The sequence below is a fragment of the Leptodactylus fuscus genome, chromosome 9 (genome assembly GCF_031893055.1).
Source record: "Leptodactylus fuscus isolate aLepFus1 chromosome 9, aLepFus1.hap2, whole genome shotgun sequence".
In the NCBI taxonomy this organism is placed as follows: Eukaryota; Metazoa; Chordata; class Amphibia; order Anura; family Leptodactylidae; genus Leptodactylus; species Leptodactylus fuscus.
In genome coordinates, this window is record NC_134273.1 from 1,883,875 (window position 1) to 1,901,863 (window position 17,989).

A 17,989-nucleotide genomic window follows, 5' to 3' on the forward strand; every position below is an offset into this window, starting at 1 on the left:
ATATATGTAGCCCGGGGCCTCCTCCTCAGTGTATATACAGCCGGCTCTGTGTGTATATAGATACAGTCTCCTCAGTCTCTACCTCAGGCTGTGTGTGTATATAGATATATATGTAGCCCTGGGCCTCCTCCTCAGTGTATATACAGCCGGCTGTGTGTGTATATACAGCCAGTCTCCTCAGTCTCTACCTCAGGCTGTGTGTGTATATAGATATATATGTAGCCCTGGGCCTCCTCCTCAGTGTATATACAGCCGGCTGTGTGTGTATATAGATACAGTCTCCTCAGTCTCTACCTCAGGCTGTGTGTATATAGATATATATGTAGCCCTGGGCCTCCTCCTCAGTGTATATAGATACAGTCTCCTCAGTCTCTACCTCAGGCTGTGTGTGTATATAGATATATATGTAGCCCTGGGCCTCCTCCTCAGTGTATATACAGCCTCCTCCTCAGTGTATATAGATACAGTCTCCTCAGTCTCTACCTCAGGCTGTGTGTATATAGATATATATGTAGCCCGGGGCCTCCTCCTCAGTGTATATACAGCCGGCTCTGTGTGTATATAGATACAGTCTCCTCAGTCTCTACCTCAGGCTGTGTGTGTATATAGATATATATGTAGCCCTGGGCCTCCTCCTCAGTGTATATACAGCCGGCTGTGTGTGTATATAGATACAGTCTCCTCAGTCTCTACCTCAGGCTCTGTGTGTATATAGATATATATGTAGCCCTGGGCCTCCTCCTCAGTGTATATACAGCCGGCTGTGTGTGTATATAGATACAGTCTCCTCAGTCTCTACCTCAGGCTTTCATCTGTCTGTCAGGCTCTGTGTGTGTGTATATATATATATATATATATATGTAGCCTTTGGCCTCCTCAGTCTCTACCTCAGGCTCTGTGTGTATATAGATATATATGTAGCCTTTGGCCTCCTCCTCAGTCTCTACCTCAGGCTCTGTGTATATAGATATATATATGTAGCCTTTGGCCTCCTCCTCCTCAGTGTATATACAGCCGGCTGTGTGTGTATATAGATATACATTTAGGCCTTCCTCCTCCTCAGTCTCTACCTCAGGCTCTGTGTGTATATAGATATATATGTAGCCTTCGGCCTCCTCCTCCTCAGTCTCTACCTCAGGCTGTGTGTGTGTATATAAATATACATTTAGGCCTTCCTTCTCCTCCTCAGTCTCTACCTCAGGCTTTCATCTGTCTGTCGCTCTCTGTGTGTATATAGATATATATGTAGCTGTCACGGGATGGTTAGAGTCTATACTATAGGCAATGTGTAATATATATTTCATGTGGAATGTATTCTCTAACCTGTTATATACATCAATGTGTAGTTGGCTGATTGGGGTCTAGTGTGTTAGCACATTGTATGCAAATACCTCTAACTAGTGAGGACCAGTGAGGACAATGGGTGGAGATAATCTGATCAGTGTCTCCAAGAAGATGTTGGATGGTGCATTGTCCATAGTAGACAGGGAGTCTGCTCTCCTTGGTATAGGTGAGGGGGGAAGGATCTGTGACTCAGCCCTTCCCACCTACAGATATAGGTGTAACAGTTTTAGTATATAGTTGTAGCTGGAGTTAGTATGTGTTAGCCGGCCTGTGCACAGCTCTGCAGAGAGCCAGGATATAGTTACAGGACCAAGGAACCAAAGTTATCATTGGATTGTGACTTCTGTGGACTTATTGTTATTACGGTTGATGTGACCGCTGCCGGCTACTAACTTTGTGGATTACAATAAATTGCTGTTGTCTCCCGACCTCTTGCGTCCGTGTTGATTCAAAAGACCATCCGGAGGAAGACGTATACCTTTGTTCCGTGACAACTGGTTGGCAGCGGTGGGATCAACAGCGGACAGCGAGATGGACTACAGCAGCCCAGCGATTAATGGAGCCACAACCTCAGAATACAGGAACTGGACTATGGCAAGTCTACAAGTAAGGGCCCGGGAACTAAACCTGAGTTACCAGGGAAGAACGAAAGATCAACTGATCGAGGCACTGGAGGAGATGACCCTGCAAAGCGACCATGAGGAGGGCTGCCCCCAGGAGAGTGGAGAGATACGGGAGTGGCAGGTACAGACCCAAAAGAGCAGATGGGTTGTTTTGTATGAGGAGGAATTGGCAGTGCTGGGGCTAGGAGCAACTGCAGAGCAAAGGAGTAGAGCATTACAGAGGGCTCAGGAAACGGAGAAGGAGGAACAGAGAATGGCGCATGAAAAGGAAAGAATGGCGCATGAAAGGCGAATGGCTGAGATAACTACGAGGAATTATAATCAAACGCCGACCCCCAGCCCAACAGTGAGAGAACCACCATATGTCTCCCATAAACACTTCAAGACCTTTGATGAAGCGGCTGGGGATGTTGATGGATATTTTCAGGACTTCGAACACCAGTGCCACCTGATGGAAGTCCCAGAGAAGGATTGGGTCCGGTATCTGGTGGGGCACCTACGAGATGGGGCTGCGGAAGCTCTCAGAGCTATGGACCCTAGTGATCAGCGGGACTATGAGGCCATTAAAAGAGCGGTGCAGAAGTATTATGCAGTCACTCCAGAGACCTACCGAGTTCAGTTCCGCTCTTTGTCTTACAATGGGGGAAGCTCCTTCCACATGTTCGCCCACAAGTTGAAGCAAGCATGCAAGCGCTGGCTAGAAGGAGAGGAGGCTGTCACAGTCGATAAGATCCTCCAAGTCATACTTAAGGAACAGTTCTTTTCCCAGTGCCCCGCTGAGATCCGTGAGTGGGTGCTGGAACGGAACCCAGCCACAGTTGAGCAAGCTGCTTCTCTTGCAGATGAGGGCCTGACCATCAAGCCGCAGTGGAAGAGGTTGTTTGCAGAGGAGCGGAAAACTACCACAGTCCGCCAGACACCCTTCAGCCAGCCACCCACCTTTCGTGTCCGGCCTCAGGATTACAATTCCCCCTCTACCCCTGCCCCAGCCCATCGGCCTCCAGCTATGAACAACCCTGTCCCTAGACAACGACCCACTGGAAGAATGCTAGAGCGCAGATGTTTTGGGTGCGGGCGGCCTGGACATTTGCAAGCTAGTTGCCCTGCTAACATGGGGGCACGGGCCACCGTGGCATCCCGGCCTATTCACTACCTGGGAACCACCCCTAGGACAGAAAGTTTGGCCCCATTTCCAGATGACTCCATGAATGACCCATCTGTTCCACCTCCAGGGGTCTATGGGATTCAGCCTTCCGCCACACATCCCGCAAACCTTCAGAGGAAGCACTTGCAGGAGGTCCTACTGGATGGCCGAACAGTTGTTGGATTCCGGGACTCGGGAGCTTTCCTAACGGTAGCGGACCCCCGAGTTGTGCGACCCGAGGCCCTAGAGGAGGGCCCTGGCATTTCTATCAAGTTGGCAGGGGGTACTCAAAGACGTATTCCTAAAGCTACCGTGGAACTCGACTATGGTTATGGACCAAAACGATGCACAATTGGTGTGATGAGCGGGCTGCCGGCCGATGTTCTGTTAGGCAACGATGTTGGAAATCTACAGTGCCACTTTGTGGGAGCAGTGACCCGAAGCCAAGCTCAGAGAGACGCCAACATGGATCGACCGGATTTTCTGCCAGATGCCAGCCCTTCAACCCTACAACTTTACCATTCAGTACCGCCGAGGGAACCAACACCAGAACACAGATGGGTTATCCCGGCAGGAGGACATATGAGCTATAGAGACTGATGTGCATTCCCCAATTTACCTGTGTAGGCCAATTGTGTCATGCACATGTTTTGACAGGGGGAGGGGTTGTCACGGGATGGTTAGAGTCTATACTATAGGCAATGTGTAATATATATTTCATGTGGAATGTATTCTCTAACCTGTTATATACATCAATGTGTAGTTGGCTGATTGGGGTCTAGTGTGTTAGCACATTGTATGCAAATACCTCTAACTAGTGAGGACCAGTGAGGACAATGGGTGGAGATAATCTGATCAGTGTCTCCAAGAAGATGTTGGACGGTGCATTGTCCATAGTAGACAGGGAGTCTGCTCTCCTTGGTATAGGTGAGGGGGGAAGGATCTGTGACTCAGCCCTCCCCCCCCACAGATATAGGTGTAACAGTTTTAGTATATAGATGTAGCTGCAGTTAGTATGTGTTAGCCGGCCTGTGCACAGCTCTGCAGAGAGCCAGGATTTAGTTACAGGACCAAGGAACCAAAGCTATCATTGGATTGTGACTTCTGTGGACTTATTGTTATTACGGTTGATGTGACCGCCGCCGGCTACTAACTTTGTGGATTACAATAAATTGCTGTTGTCTCCCGACCTCTTGCGTCCGTGTTGATTCAAAAGACCTTCCGGAGGAAGACGTATACCTTTGCTCCGTGACAGTAGCCTTCGGCCTTCCTCCTCCTCAGTCTCTACCTCAGGCTGTGTGTGTATATAGATATATATGTAGCCCTGGGCCTCCTTCTCAGTGTATATACAGCAGGCTGTGTGTGTATATAGATATATATGTAGCCCTGGGCCTCCTCCTCAGTGTATATACAGCCGGCTGTGTGTGTATATAGATACAGTCTCCTCAGTCTCTACCTCAGGCTGTGTGTGTATATAGATATATATGTAGCCCTGGGCCTCCTCCTCAGTGTATATACAGCCGGCTGTGTGTGTATATAGATACAGTCTCCTCAGTCTCTACCTCAGGCTTTCATCTGTCGCTCTCTGTGTGTATATAGATATATATGTAGCCCTGGGCCTCCTCCTCAGTGTATATACAGCCGGCTGTGTGTATATAGATACAGTCTCCTCAGTCTCTACCTCAGGCTGTGTGTGTATATAGATATATATGTAGCCCTGGGCCTCCTCCTCAGTGTATATACAGCCGGCTGTGTGTGTATATAGATACAGTCTCCTCAGTCTCTACCTCAGGCTTTCATCTGTCGCTCTCTGTGTGTATATAGATATATATGTAGCCCTGGGCCTCCTCCTCAGTGTATATACAGCCGGCTGTGTGTATATAGATACAGTCTCCTCAGTCTCTACCTCAGGCTGTGTGTGTATATAGATATATATGTAGCCCTGGGCCTCCTTCTCAGTGTATATACAGCCGGCTGTGTGTGTATATAGATATATATGTAGCCCTGGGCCTCCTCCTCAGTGTATATACAGCCAGTCTCCTCAGTCTCTACCTCAGGCTGTGTGTATATAGATATATATGTAGCCCTGGGCCTCCTCCTCAGTGTATATACAGCCGGCTGTGTGTGTATATAGATACAGTCTCCTCAGTCTCTACCTCAGGCTTTCATCTGTCGCTCTCTGTGTGTATATAGATATATATGTAGCCCTGGGCCTCCTCCTCAGTGTATATACAGCCTCCTCCTCAGTGTATATACAGCCAGTCTCCTCAGTCTCTACCTCAGGCTTTCATCTGTCTGTCAGTCTCTGTGAGGCGCAGGTTCGATCACTGCGCGTTCCCGCCTTTCGGTTGCTATGGTAACACTGCCAGCGTGCAGACGTAGACGTGCCTGCTTTCCCTGCGTGCTCCTGTCACATGATCATAACCAAGATGGCGCCTGTGCAGATCCCATTGAGCTTGTGAGGAGCCGTTACAATCCGTCGCCATCGCCACGGGACCGGGAAACGGGCAGAGCGACCCGTCCTGACCGGGCATGAGAGGGGGCTGCGGCTTCCCGGGGGCCGTTATTTGATCCGGGCGCCTCCTGCTGGCCATGCAGAGTGAGGACAGCGGCGGCCGCAGAGAGGAAGTAGGTTTGTTTATATCTGTAGCCTGCGGGGGAGGGGAATCCGCGGCCATCCGCTCCGGTACCGGCCCGTGTGCTGAGCTCCCCCCTCCTCCTGCATGTGCGGTATTTGTGGTGTCTCCTCTAACCGCTTGTGTCCTCTGTCTCCCCGCAGACCTTCCTGAGAGTGCGGGCCAACCGGCAGACACGGCTGAATGGTGAGTGTGAGCAGAGCCCTAGCGACAGCGCGGTAATCCCTGTACATGTATATATGTCTGTATACACTGCTGTCATCCCTGCACATGTATATATATGTCTGTATACACTGCTGTCATCCCTGCACATGTGTATATATATGTCTGTATACACTGCTGTCATCCCTGCACATGTGTATATGTATGTCTGTATACACTGCTGTCATCCCTGCACATGTATATATATGTCTGTATACACTGCTGTCATCCCTGCACATGTATATATATATGTCTGTATACACTGCTGTCATCCCTGCACATGTATATATATATCTGTATACACTGCTGTCATCCCTGCACATGGATATATATGTCTGTATACACTGCTGTCATCCCTGCACATGTATATATGTCTGTATACACTGCTGTCATCCCTGCACATGTATATATATGTCTGTATACACTGCTGTCATCCCTGCACATGTATATATATGTCTGTATACACTGCTGTCATCCCTGCACATGTATATATATCTGTATACACTGCTGTCATCCCTGCACATGTATATATATCTGTATACACTGCTGTCATCCCTGCACATGTATATATATATGTCTGTATACACTGCTGTCATCCCTGTACATGTATATATGTCTGTATACACTGCTGTCATCCCTGCACATGTATATATATATGTCTGTATACACTGCTGTCATCCCTGCACATGTGTATATATATATCTGTATACACTGCTGTCATCCCTGCACATGGATATATGTCTGTATACACTGCTGTCATCCCTGTACATGTATATATGTCTGTATACACTGCTGTCATCCCTGCACATGGATATATATATCTGTATACACTGCTGTCATCCCTGCACATGTATATATATGTCTGTATACACTGCTGTCATCCCTGCACATGTATATATATGTCTGTATACACTGCTGTCATCCCTGCACGTGTATATATATGTCTGTATACACTGCTGTCATCCCTGCACATGTATATATGTCTGTATACACTGCTGTCATCCCTGCACATGTATATATGTCTGTATACACTGCTGTCATCCCTGCACATGTATATATGTCTGTATACACTGCTGTCATCCCTGCACATGTATATATGTCTGTATACACTGCTGTCATCCCTGCACATGTGTGTATATATATGTCTGTATACACTGCTGTCATCCCTGCACATGTGTATATATATGTCTGTATACACTGCTGTCATCCCTGCACATGTATATATGTCTGTATACACTGCTGTCATCCCTGCACATGGATATATATATGTCTGTATACACTGCTGTCATCCCTGCACATGTATATATATGTCTGTATACACTGCTGTCATCCCTGCACATGTGTATATATATATGTCTGTATACACTGCTGTCATCCCTGCACATGTATATATGTCTGTATACACTGCTGTCATCCCTGCACATGGATATATATATGTCTGTATACACTGCTGTCATCCCTGCACATGGATATATATATGTCTGTATACACTGCTGTCATCCCTGCACATGGATATATATGTCTGTATACACTGCTGTCATCCCTGCACATGGATATATATGTCTGTATACACTGCTGTCATCCCTGCACATGTATATATGTCTGTATACACTGCTGTCATCCCTGCACATGTATATATATGTCTGTATACACTGCTGTCATCCCTGCACATGTATATATATCTGTATACACTGCTGTCATCCCTGCACATGTGTATATATATGTCTGTATACACTGCTGTCATCCCTGCACATGTATATATGTCTGTATACACTGCTGTCATCCCTGCACATGTGTATATATATATATGTCTGTATACACTGCTGTCATCCCTGCACATGTATATATATCTGTATACACTGCTGTCATCCCTGCACATGTATATATATCTGTATACACTGCTGTCATCCCTGCACATGTATATATATGTCTGTATACACTGCTGTCATCCCTGCACATGTATATATATATTACTGGTCTAATCCCTGGATATATATGTCTATGCTCTGATCTCTGCCCATTTATGTATCTCTGCTTCTCTAGATGTATCTGATTTAACCACTGCACAGAAATGTATATTACTGATGTAATCTCTTGATATCTCTGTATATATGTACACTGCTCTTCTCCTCTCACACATTGCTGTATTCCCTGCACACATATATACCCAGGTATATATATATATATACTCACTTCTCTGACCCTATTCCCTGCACCTATAGATATGATGACTGGTTCAAGCACTGCACATATATGACCTAATCCCTGTATACTGCATTATTCCACTTGCTGTTCCTGGTCTGTGCAGTGTTACGCTATATTCCCTGTATATAAGGTTTCTCTGTCACATAATGTGTATTCAGGTGGCCCCATCTCTGTTGCTGTATGATGGGATTGCCCTGCGCCATGTAAGGGTACGTTCACACATGCAGCGCATTGTCATTCCACCCAAATGAATGGGCCTAGTGAGGAGCGAGTCTCACGCAGCGGACGCCACAGTCAGCCACGGAATCCGCGGCAGGATAGGACACCTCGCAGAGAAGAGAAGCGAGCCACGCCCATTGAAGTCTATGGGAGCCATTTTTGGCAGCGGATTTTGAGGCGGATTCCGTGCCAAAATCTGCTGCCAAATAACTCTGTGTGAACATACCCTAAAAAGCCAGTGTGACTGTTATATACTGCATGGAGCCTGTCAGCATGGCAGGGACTGGTTGAGGTGCTGCATGTGACGAATCCTGTGCTGTTCTCTGTATCCAATCTGTAAGCGGTGGCCACGTGCCGCCTGTGTATAGGGTTATGGGACCCCTACATTGTACCACATGACCACTGCAGGGGTGAGACATTCAAGGACAGAAGTCCACGTCCTAGAGTCCCCTCAGAGTAGGTCGTTCACCTCCGGCTGCCATAGTGGAGAAGGAACAGAGCGCCCCCTGGAGTCCAGCCCTCTTTGTGCCATGTTCAGCAGCTTGTCCGTGCTTTTGTCAGTCTGTAAAACATTGGCAATAATCCATCGCTGCCGCCAAGAGGATGAGGCGAGAAACGTGTTGACCTTTCAGTCCGTGTTCTAATTGCTTTCTTCTCCTTGTAGTAAAAGCGGGGGCGCAGTGTTACACCCTGAAGTTTAGACCTTAATGATGTTAAGACCTTTCCGGAGTAATGTTCCCATTATGATGGCTCAACTCTTCACCTGCGGCCATGAGGGCTGAATAATAACAAAAGATCAGCGCGTCTATTTCATACGGAGCCCCTCCCGCTACTTCACCTTCTCTCATCCCAACTCCGGCAAAGCGGACGACTCGGGAATCTTCACTTTTGATTAGTGGGAAATGTTGGAAGACGACAGGAGATCAGGACGGAGGGGTTCCGGCTAATTGGGAATGATTGCGCCTCTCCGGATCAATTAGTCGCCCTGCACTCTCACTCGCCTGGCCCAGCAAGCAGCTCCCATACGGCCATTCCAAGCCTCGGGGGGACCCCCCCCCCCCATCTTATTTTTTTCCGTAGAATTATTAGTGAGGACCTTTGGCGGTTTCTCATGGGATTCTTTTTTCCCTCCTTGAGAAGCTGCAGCAGTGTTCAGACAGTGCAGATATAAGGTGCGCTGTGCTGGTGACATGTACATTTGTATCTGCACCATCTTTCTCATCCTCTTTTCTCCTGAGGGGGGGGGGGTCATGCCTCTTCAGTGGAGGTTCAGTTGGTAACACGTATGTTCCTTCTGAGTGACCACTGCCAGACTCCCAGTGACACCCTTCAGCATGGCGGCCACTGCTCGGCCTTCTTCACATGCAGCACCACAGTGCAGTCCCTTCTTTGGGGGCCGTCAGCGTTACTAGTGACTGTCAGGTACAACCTCCAGACATTGCTGTCACCGTCACTAACCTTTTTTTTTTCTTCTTCTTTTTGTTTTCTGCTTTACTAGCCCGGATTGGAAAGATGAAACGACGAAAGCAAGATGAGGGACAGGTATGTCCGCTCTGCAGTCGGCCATTGTCTGGATCCGAGGAGGAGATGAGTAGACATGTGGAACTGTGTCTGGCTAAGGTAGAGGAACAGGGGAGGCCTTCCCATCCCCCGCTATCTTCTGTCACCTCCCTGTCTATCACCTCTGCTTCCTTACACTCGGCCTCTGCTCCTCCTGTTACCTGTAGTTCAGCTTCTCTAGTCAGCCGCTCTTTTTCCAGCTCTAGATCTGATTTTATTGTAATGCTCGTGTTCCCCTTTTCTTACTAGTCATGTTCTTTCTCCCCTGACAGAGAGAGAATTGCATGAATGAAGACGACTCTGTAGACATCGAGAATGAGAATGGCCATCGGTTTGAAGAGTATGAGTGGTGCGGGCAGAAGAGGATCCGGGCCACCACTCTCTTAGAAGGAGGCTTTCGTGGTAGGTAAAGTAATATAGTTCCACCCCCTGGTGCTGAGCAGACGTAAGGCCATGGAGGACCCTTGTGTCAGTGCACACAGGAAGATGGAGGTTCATGGAGAAATCCATTCACCTGATCTAGTGAAATCCTGCACATTTACAAGTCTATATCCTTGTATGGCTGACATAGTGCTGAATTATAGGCTGCAAAATCTATTCCCTTACATAAGCCGTCAGATGGAGCCCTGTCAATAAATTACACGTATACACTGACTGAGGGCTTGTCATGATATGGACAAAACATGACCTGCTAACAAGATGTGAACACGGCCTGAGCTCCATTGGCCTGACGCAGTCTGGAAGATGTTTGTCTCTCTTTTTATTCTAGGTGCTACAGGTCCGGGGTACAGGGTGGGCTTGTGCACATCAGACTGTATGTTATAGATGGTGCTCACTAGTTACAGGGCCCGGGTACAGGGTGGGCTTGTGCACATCAGACTGTATGTTATAGATGGTGCTCACTAGTTACAGGGCCCGGGTACAGGGTGGGCTTGTGCACATCAGACTGTATGTTATAGATGGTGCTCACTAGTTACAGGTCCGGGTACAGGGTGGGCTTGTGCACATCAGACTGTATGTTATAGATGGTGCTCACTAGTTACAGGTCCGGGTACAGGGTGGGCTTGTACACATCAGACTGTATGTTATAGATGGTGCTCACTAGTTACAGGGCCCGGGTACAGGGTGGGCTTGTGCACATCAGACTGTATGTTATAGATGGTGCTCACTAGTTACAGGTCCGGGGTACAGGGTGGGCTTGTGCACATCAGACTGTATGTTATAGATGGTGCTCACTAGTTACAGGTCCGGGGTACAGGGTGGGCTTGTGCACATCAGACTGTATGTTATAGATGGTGCTCACTAGTTACAGGTCCGGGTACAGGGTGGGCTTGTACACATCAGACTGTATGTTATAGATGGTGCTCACTAGTTACAGGTCCGGGGTACAGGGTGGGCTTGTACACATCAGACTGTATGTTATAGATGGTGCTCACTAGTTACAGGGCCCGGGTACAGGGTGGGCTTGTGCACATCAGACTGTATGTTATAGATGGTGCTCACTAGTTACAGGTCCGGGTACAGGGTGGGCTTGTACACATCAGACTGTATGTTATAGATGGTGCTCACTAGTTACAGGTCCGGGGTACAGGGTGGGCTTGTGCACATCAGACTGTATGTTATAGATGGTGCTCACTAGTTACAGGTCCGGGTACAGGGTGGGCTTGTACACATCAGACTGTATGTTATAGATGGTGCTCACTAGTTACAGGTCCGGGGTACAGGGTGGGCTTGTGCACATCAGACTGTATGTTATAGATGGTGCTCACTAGTTACAGGTCCCGGGTACAGGGTGGGCTTGTACACATCAGACTGTATGTTATAGATGGTGCTCACTAGTTACAGGTCCCGGGTACAGGGTGGGCTTGTGCACATCAGACTGTATGTTATAGATGGTGCTCACTAGTTACAGGTCCCGGGTACAGGGTGGGCTTGTGCACATCAGACTGTATGTTATAGATGGTGCTCACTAGTTACAGGTCCGGGTACAGGGTGGGCTTGTACACATCAGACTGTATGTTATAGATGGTGCTCACTAGTTACAGGTCCGGGTACAGGGTGGGCTTGTGCACATCAGACTGTATGTTATAGATGGTGCTCACTAGTTACAGGTCCCGGGTACAGGGTGGGCTTGTACACATCAGACTGTATGTTATAGATGGTGCTCACTAGTTACAGGTCCGGGTACAGGGTGGGCTTGTACACATCAGACTGTATGTTATAGATGGTGCTCACTAGTTACAGGTCCGGGTACAGGGTGGGCTTGTGCACGTCAGACTGTATGTTATAGATGGTGCTCACTAGTTACAGGTCCGGGTACAGGGTGGGCTTGTACACATCAGACTGTATGTTATAGATGGTGCTCACTAGTTACAGGTCCCGGGTACAGGGTGGGCTTGTACACATCAGACTGTATGTTATAGATGGTGCTCACTAGTTACAGGTCCGGGTACAGGGTGGGCTTGTACACATCAGACTGTATGTTTATAGATGGTGCTCACTAGTTACAGGTCCCGGGTACAGGGTGGGCTTGTGCACATCAGACTGTATGTTATAGATGGTGCTCACTAGTTACAGGTCCGGGTACAGGGTGGGCTTGTACACATCAGACTGTATGTTATAGATGGTGCTCACTAGTTACAGGTCCGGGTACAGGGTGGGCTTGTGCACGTCAGACTGTATGTTATAGATGGTGCTCACTAGTTACAGGTCCGGGTACAGGGTGGGCTTGTACACATCAGACTGTATGTTATAGATGGTGCTCACTAGTTACAGGTCCCGGGTACAGGGTGGGCTTGTACACATCAGACTGTATGTTATAGATGGTGCTCACTAGTTACAGGTCCGGGTACAGGGTGGGCTTGTGCACATCAGACTGTATGTTATAGATGGTGCTCACTAGTTACAGGTCCCGGGTACAGGGTGGGCTTGTGCACATCAGACTGTATGTTATAGATGGTGCTCACTAGTTACAGGTCCGGGTACAGGGTGGGCTTGTGCACGTCAGACTGTATGTTATAGATGGTGCTCACTAGTTACAGGTCCGGGTACAGGGTGGGCTTGTACACATCAGACTGTATGTTATAGATGGTGCTCACTAGTTACAGGTCCGGGTACAGGGTGGGCTTGTGCACGTCAGACTGTATGTTATAGATGGTGCTCACTAGTTACAGGTCCCGGGTACAGGGTGGGCTTGTACACATCAGACTGTATGTTATAGATGGTGCTCACTAGTTACAGGTCCCGGGTACAGGGTGGGCTTGTACACATCAGACTGTATGTTATAGATGGTGCTCACTAGTTACAGGTCCGGGTACAGGGTGGGCTTGTGCACATCAGACTATCCCTCATACAGTCCTGTGTCAGTTCTGATGTTTCTCTCCGTATAGCAGATGGCAGTAAAATAAAGGCAGTGTTTGAGGACAAGCGGCCATGTTTTCTGCTGTATCCCTCTTCTTGATGATGGCTGCCACAAGTGAAGGTTGTGTACATGGAGACGTGGGGACACCCTGGCAGGGACTGCTTGTTTCTTGTAGGTGTTCTTCCATCTTGGTGTGTTTGGAGGACTCCAGATGTTCGGTTTGTTGTGACGCCGCGTTGCGCTGCTGGATTACCGGTTTCCTTCATCTGTTGATGTTTTATTTGCAGGAATTCAGGTTTTGTTATTGTGTCAGTGACAGAACATCTTTCTTCTTGAGTGAATGGCGCAGCGGTGTGAGCTGCTCGCCGTAAACAAGCTATTTGTCAGGTCTCTGCAGCACATCGCACCTCACCTCCCCATGTACCACAATAGACGATCATGTCCTGATTGATGACGGAGCGCAGCCTTTGAGTTAAGCGCTCGGTTTGTTGTTTCTACTGGAGAGAGAAGCAGCAGAATGGATCTGAAGCCGATGGTATCACACGGAGGCGCTTGTTAGCTCTTAAACGGCTTAACGCGGCCAGAAGAGAAGAATCCCGAGCTACGTCTAACATGCGGATCAATGCAGAGAACACACAGAGGCCTGAGCGGCGGGGCGCGAGGCGCTGTCACAGCAGGCAGGTACACACGGGAGCCGAGCTGTCATGTCCGTGAGGCTTCAGCTGACAAGCGTTCTCTTTTAACTCTTTGTTGCTTGCAGAGTTAAATAGGGCCTGACTGACAAGAGCTTATTGTATAGGCTGCTGTCTGTGCTTTGGGAGCGGTTCTCCAGATCCCTGGCTTACAGAAGTTTGCTTTGCTTTGTCCTCTTTCATACAGAGTCATGGCTCCGTGCTGTGTGACCCCCGCTGTCGTCGCTGCCCTATGCGTACTACCTTGTGTATGAGTTACAGGACGGACATAATAAGTCCTATTTGGAAGTTGTCGGCAGCAGCATTGGGTGCATGAGCCCAGATTGAGCAGTATGTCAGTCTATTGATCTGACGGCATCCTCCTGCCTCTGAGCACGAGCAGCAGCGTGCTTAATGTGATTGAAAGGCAGTTTAAATGGCGATGACCTTTTCAGGGGAAATCAGATTGCCTGCCAAGAGTGGTTAGAGGGAGTGATAACGCCGGCTTCAGGAAGCTGTCCAGTCACATTCTAGTAAGACATGGAGCCCAGCAGCAAGCCTCGTCAGTGGCGCCCCCTATCAGGGGTGTGATACATTCTGGGGTTCTCCACGCGCTCCCTGGAATAGTGGAGGAGGCAGCAGCAGTCGTCCTGTGACCTCTTCCTTCATCTACACAACTAGTTCCAGGTTATGCCGGTAAGCGGACACAAAGCTTAATCTACCCTGACACCGAAAATGCACCGCAGGTCGCTCCATCTGTAGAGGAAGCCGTGTCACAACTGATCAGACGCAGGTTACCATGAGATGTACGTGCCACGACTTGGCAGCCAGCTCCTCTCACTCATCATCCGCCTCCCAGAGTCACTGCCGGCCAAGCGCTAATTTGGGGAAATAAAAGTGGATCCTGGAATTGCTTCATTTGGAAAGTCGCTTCAAAATTTCACTTTAATTAAAGGGGCTGGGGGGGGGGGATGTCAAGATCCAGAAGTGTCTCCTTCCCAAAAACCTGCACCTCGCTGTAGCTGGGGGTGTCGGGTCCTGTGGTGAGTTGTAGACAAACCACATCAGAAATATGTGTGTAATGGCCCCTGCTGATAGGGTGATGGGTAACCCGGCGGTCTGCGGAGGTGCCAAGCCCATCACAGGACTGATCGGTACCCCCTGCTGCACCTTCAGCCACACCCCTCTCCTGCTAAGCCAAGAGCCTTGTCGCCAAAGGTGCACAAAGTGTCTGAAACCCTGCGGTGTACAACATGCTCTCCAGGTTCTTTTGGTGAAGATGAAGTTGCTCAGGGTCATAAAGTGAGTTGTGTATGGCGAGGCGGCCATGACATAAAATCCATTCATACTTGTCTGCGCCTCCCAGTCCTGTGCTAGGATGGCCGTCTCCATCATTCTGTGTGTATACAGAGCAGCTGCTTCAGTGATGTCATGATGGGGCTGATATAATGTCACAGCTGTATATCCCACTCTGTATTGTTTGGTTGATGCGGTCCTGTCAATGTGATGTCACGGAGGTAGCCGCTCCGTATACTCAGAGCAGTGCTGGTGATGGCCGATCACTCCGTATACTCAGAGCAGTGCTGGCGATGGCTGGTCGCTCCGTATACTCAGAGCAGTGCTGGTGATGGCCGATCACTCCGTATACTCAGAGCAGTGCTCGCGATGGCCGGTCGCTCCGTATACTCAGAGCAGTGCTCGCGATGGCCGGTCGCTCCGTATACTCAGAGCAGTGCTCGCGATGGCTGGTCGCTCCGTATACTCAGAGCAGTGCTGGTGATGGCCGGTCGCTCCGTATACTCAGAGCAGTGCTGGCGATGGCCGGTCACTCCGTATACTCAGAGCAGTGCTGGTGATGGCTGGTCGCTCCGTATACTCAGAGCAGTGCTGGTGATGGCCGGTCGCTCCGTATACTCAGAGCAGTGCTGGCGATGGCCGTCCTCTCCGTATACTCAGAGCAGTGCTGGCGATGGCCGGTCACTCCGTATACTCAGAGCAGTGCTGGCGATGGCCGATCACTCCGTATACTCAGCAGTGCTCGCGATGGCCGTCCTCTCCGTATACTCAGAGCAGTGCTGGCGATGGCCGGCCGCTCCGTATACTCAGAGCAGTGCTGGCGATGGCCGGCCGCTCCGTATACTCAGCAGTGCTCGCGATGGCCGTCCTCTCCGTATACTCAGAGCAGTGCTGGCGATGGCCGGCCGCTCCGTATACTCAGAGCAGTGCTGGCGATGGCCGATCACTCCGTATACTCAGCAGTGCTCGCGATGGCCGTCCTCTCCGTATACTCAGAGCAGTGCTGGTGATGGCCGGTCACTCCGTATACTCAGAGCAGTGCTGGCGATGGCCGATCACTCCGTATACTCAGCAGTGCTCGCGATGGCCGGTCGCTCCGTATACTCAGAGCAGTGCTGGTGATGGCCGATCACTCCGTATACTCAGCAGTGCTCGCGATGGCCGGTCGCTCCGTATACTCAGAGCAGTGCTGGTGATGGCCGGTCACTCCGTATACTCAGAGCAGTGCTGGTGATGGCCGATCACTCCGTATACTCAGCAGTGCTCGCGATGGCCGGTCGCTCCGTATACTCAGAGCAGTGCTGGCGATGGACAATCACTCCGTATACTCAGAGCAGTGCTGGTGATGGCCGATCACTCCGTATACTCAGCAGTGCTGGCGATGGCCGATCACTCCGTATACTCAGAGCAGTGCTGGTGATAGCCGATCACCCCGTATACTCAGAGCAGTGCTGGCGATGGCCGATCACCCCGTATACTCAGAGCAGTGCTGGCGATGGCCGATCACTCCGTATACTCAGAGCAGTGCTGGCGATGGCCGATCACCCCGTATACTCAGAGCAGTGCTGGCGATGGCCGGTCACCCCGTATACTCAGAGCAGCGCTTGCGATGGCCGGCCTACTGCAGGTATATATGGATGGATTTTTATTGTTACACTCTCCTTCTGCTTGCAAGGAATTTTGTTATCCTGGACAACCCTGTTAGTCCAGAATTTTGGAGAACCTCTCTATCATAATAGTGGTGGCCGCCCTGCACCCCATAACCTCACCAGTGAGCAGGGATCAGCGCAGGAGTCTCTGCACGGGCTGGAGATGATCAGTGTCAGTGTAGCTGAATGTCTCGCTCCATAGGGATGATGTGCGTGTGATCCTCTGTATAGATTGCAGGAGATGAGTAATTACTGATCACATGGCGCTGCCCGGCATCCTCCTGGTTAATTTCTCAGCCTCTCCCCGGTAATCGCCGCTCTCCTCATTCCTAAATACGCCTGGCAGGTTGTTATCCTCCCATCTCCGGGCCGATTGGCCGTGCAGCTCTGTGACTTTTAATTAAAGAGCTGGAAATGTGTATAAAAGCTGCCAGCGGTGACGGGTCTGGAACACGAGCTGCGAGGGAAGAGAATTTCCCTAAGGACTGCCCGGTGTAATGGAAAGTATCTGCAGCCCTGTGAACCAGGCAGCACAAAGCACCACCCTGATAGTAACACAGCAGAAGGCCCCGCACAGACCCCACGCAGCCGCCCATGTGGGGTCCCCAGGTATACAGATATATAGTGTAGACAAGACTGGAAACCACCAGTGTACCGCTAGAAACACGCTACACCGACAACTCCTAACATGTGCTCCGACACCACTAATGCTTATCTATCCTCTTGTACAGACCCTGATCTAAAGCAGCGAGCGCAGCTCTGAAGTATAATACAGGAGAAGTAATGTAATGTATGTACACAGTGACCAGCAGAATAGTGAGCGCAGCTCTGGAGTATAATACAGGATAAGTAATGTAATGTATGTACACAGTGACTGTACCAGCAGAATAGTGAGCGCAGCTCTGGGGTATAATACAGGATAAGTAATGTAATGTATGTACACAGTGACCAGCAGAATAGTGAGTGCAGCTCTGGAGTATAATACAGGATAAGTAATGTAATGTATGTACACAGTGACTGTACCAGCAGAATAGTGAGCGCAGCTCTGGAGTATAATACAGGATAAGTAATGTAATGTAT

General features: G+C 49.4%; 1 protein-coding gene across 1 annotated transcript in view; it reads left to right on the forward strand.

Annotated features, from left to right (window-relative positions):
- Window positions 1-17,989, forward strand: part of RNF220 (ring finger protein 220) — a 214,156-nt gene that overhangs the window by 184,084 nt on the left and 12,083 nt on the right. Inside the window, exons 6-8 of the mRNA XM_075287190.1 lie at window positions 5,891-5,933; window positions 9,871-9,914; window positions 10,205-10,334. Of these exons, the coding sequence (XP_075143291.1) occupies window positions 5,891-5,933; window positions 9,871-9,914; window positions 10,205-10,334 (217 nt within the window). The remainder of the gene's footprint in view (window positions 1-5,890; window positions 5,934-9,870; window positions 9,915-10,204; window positions 10,335-17,989) is intronic.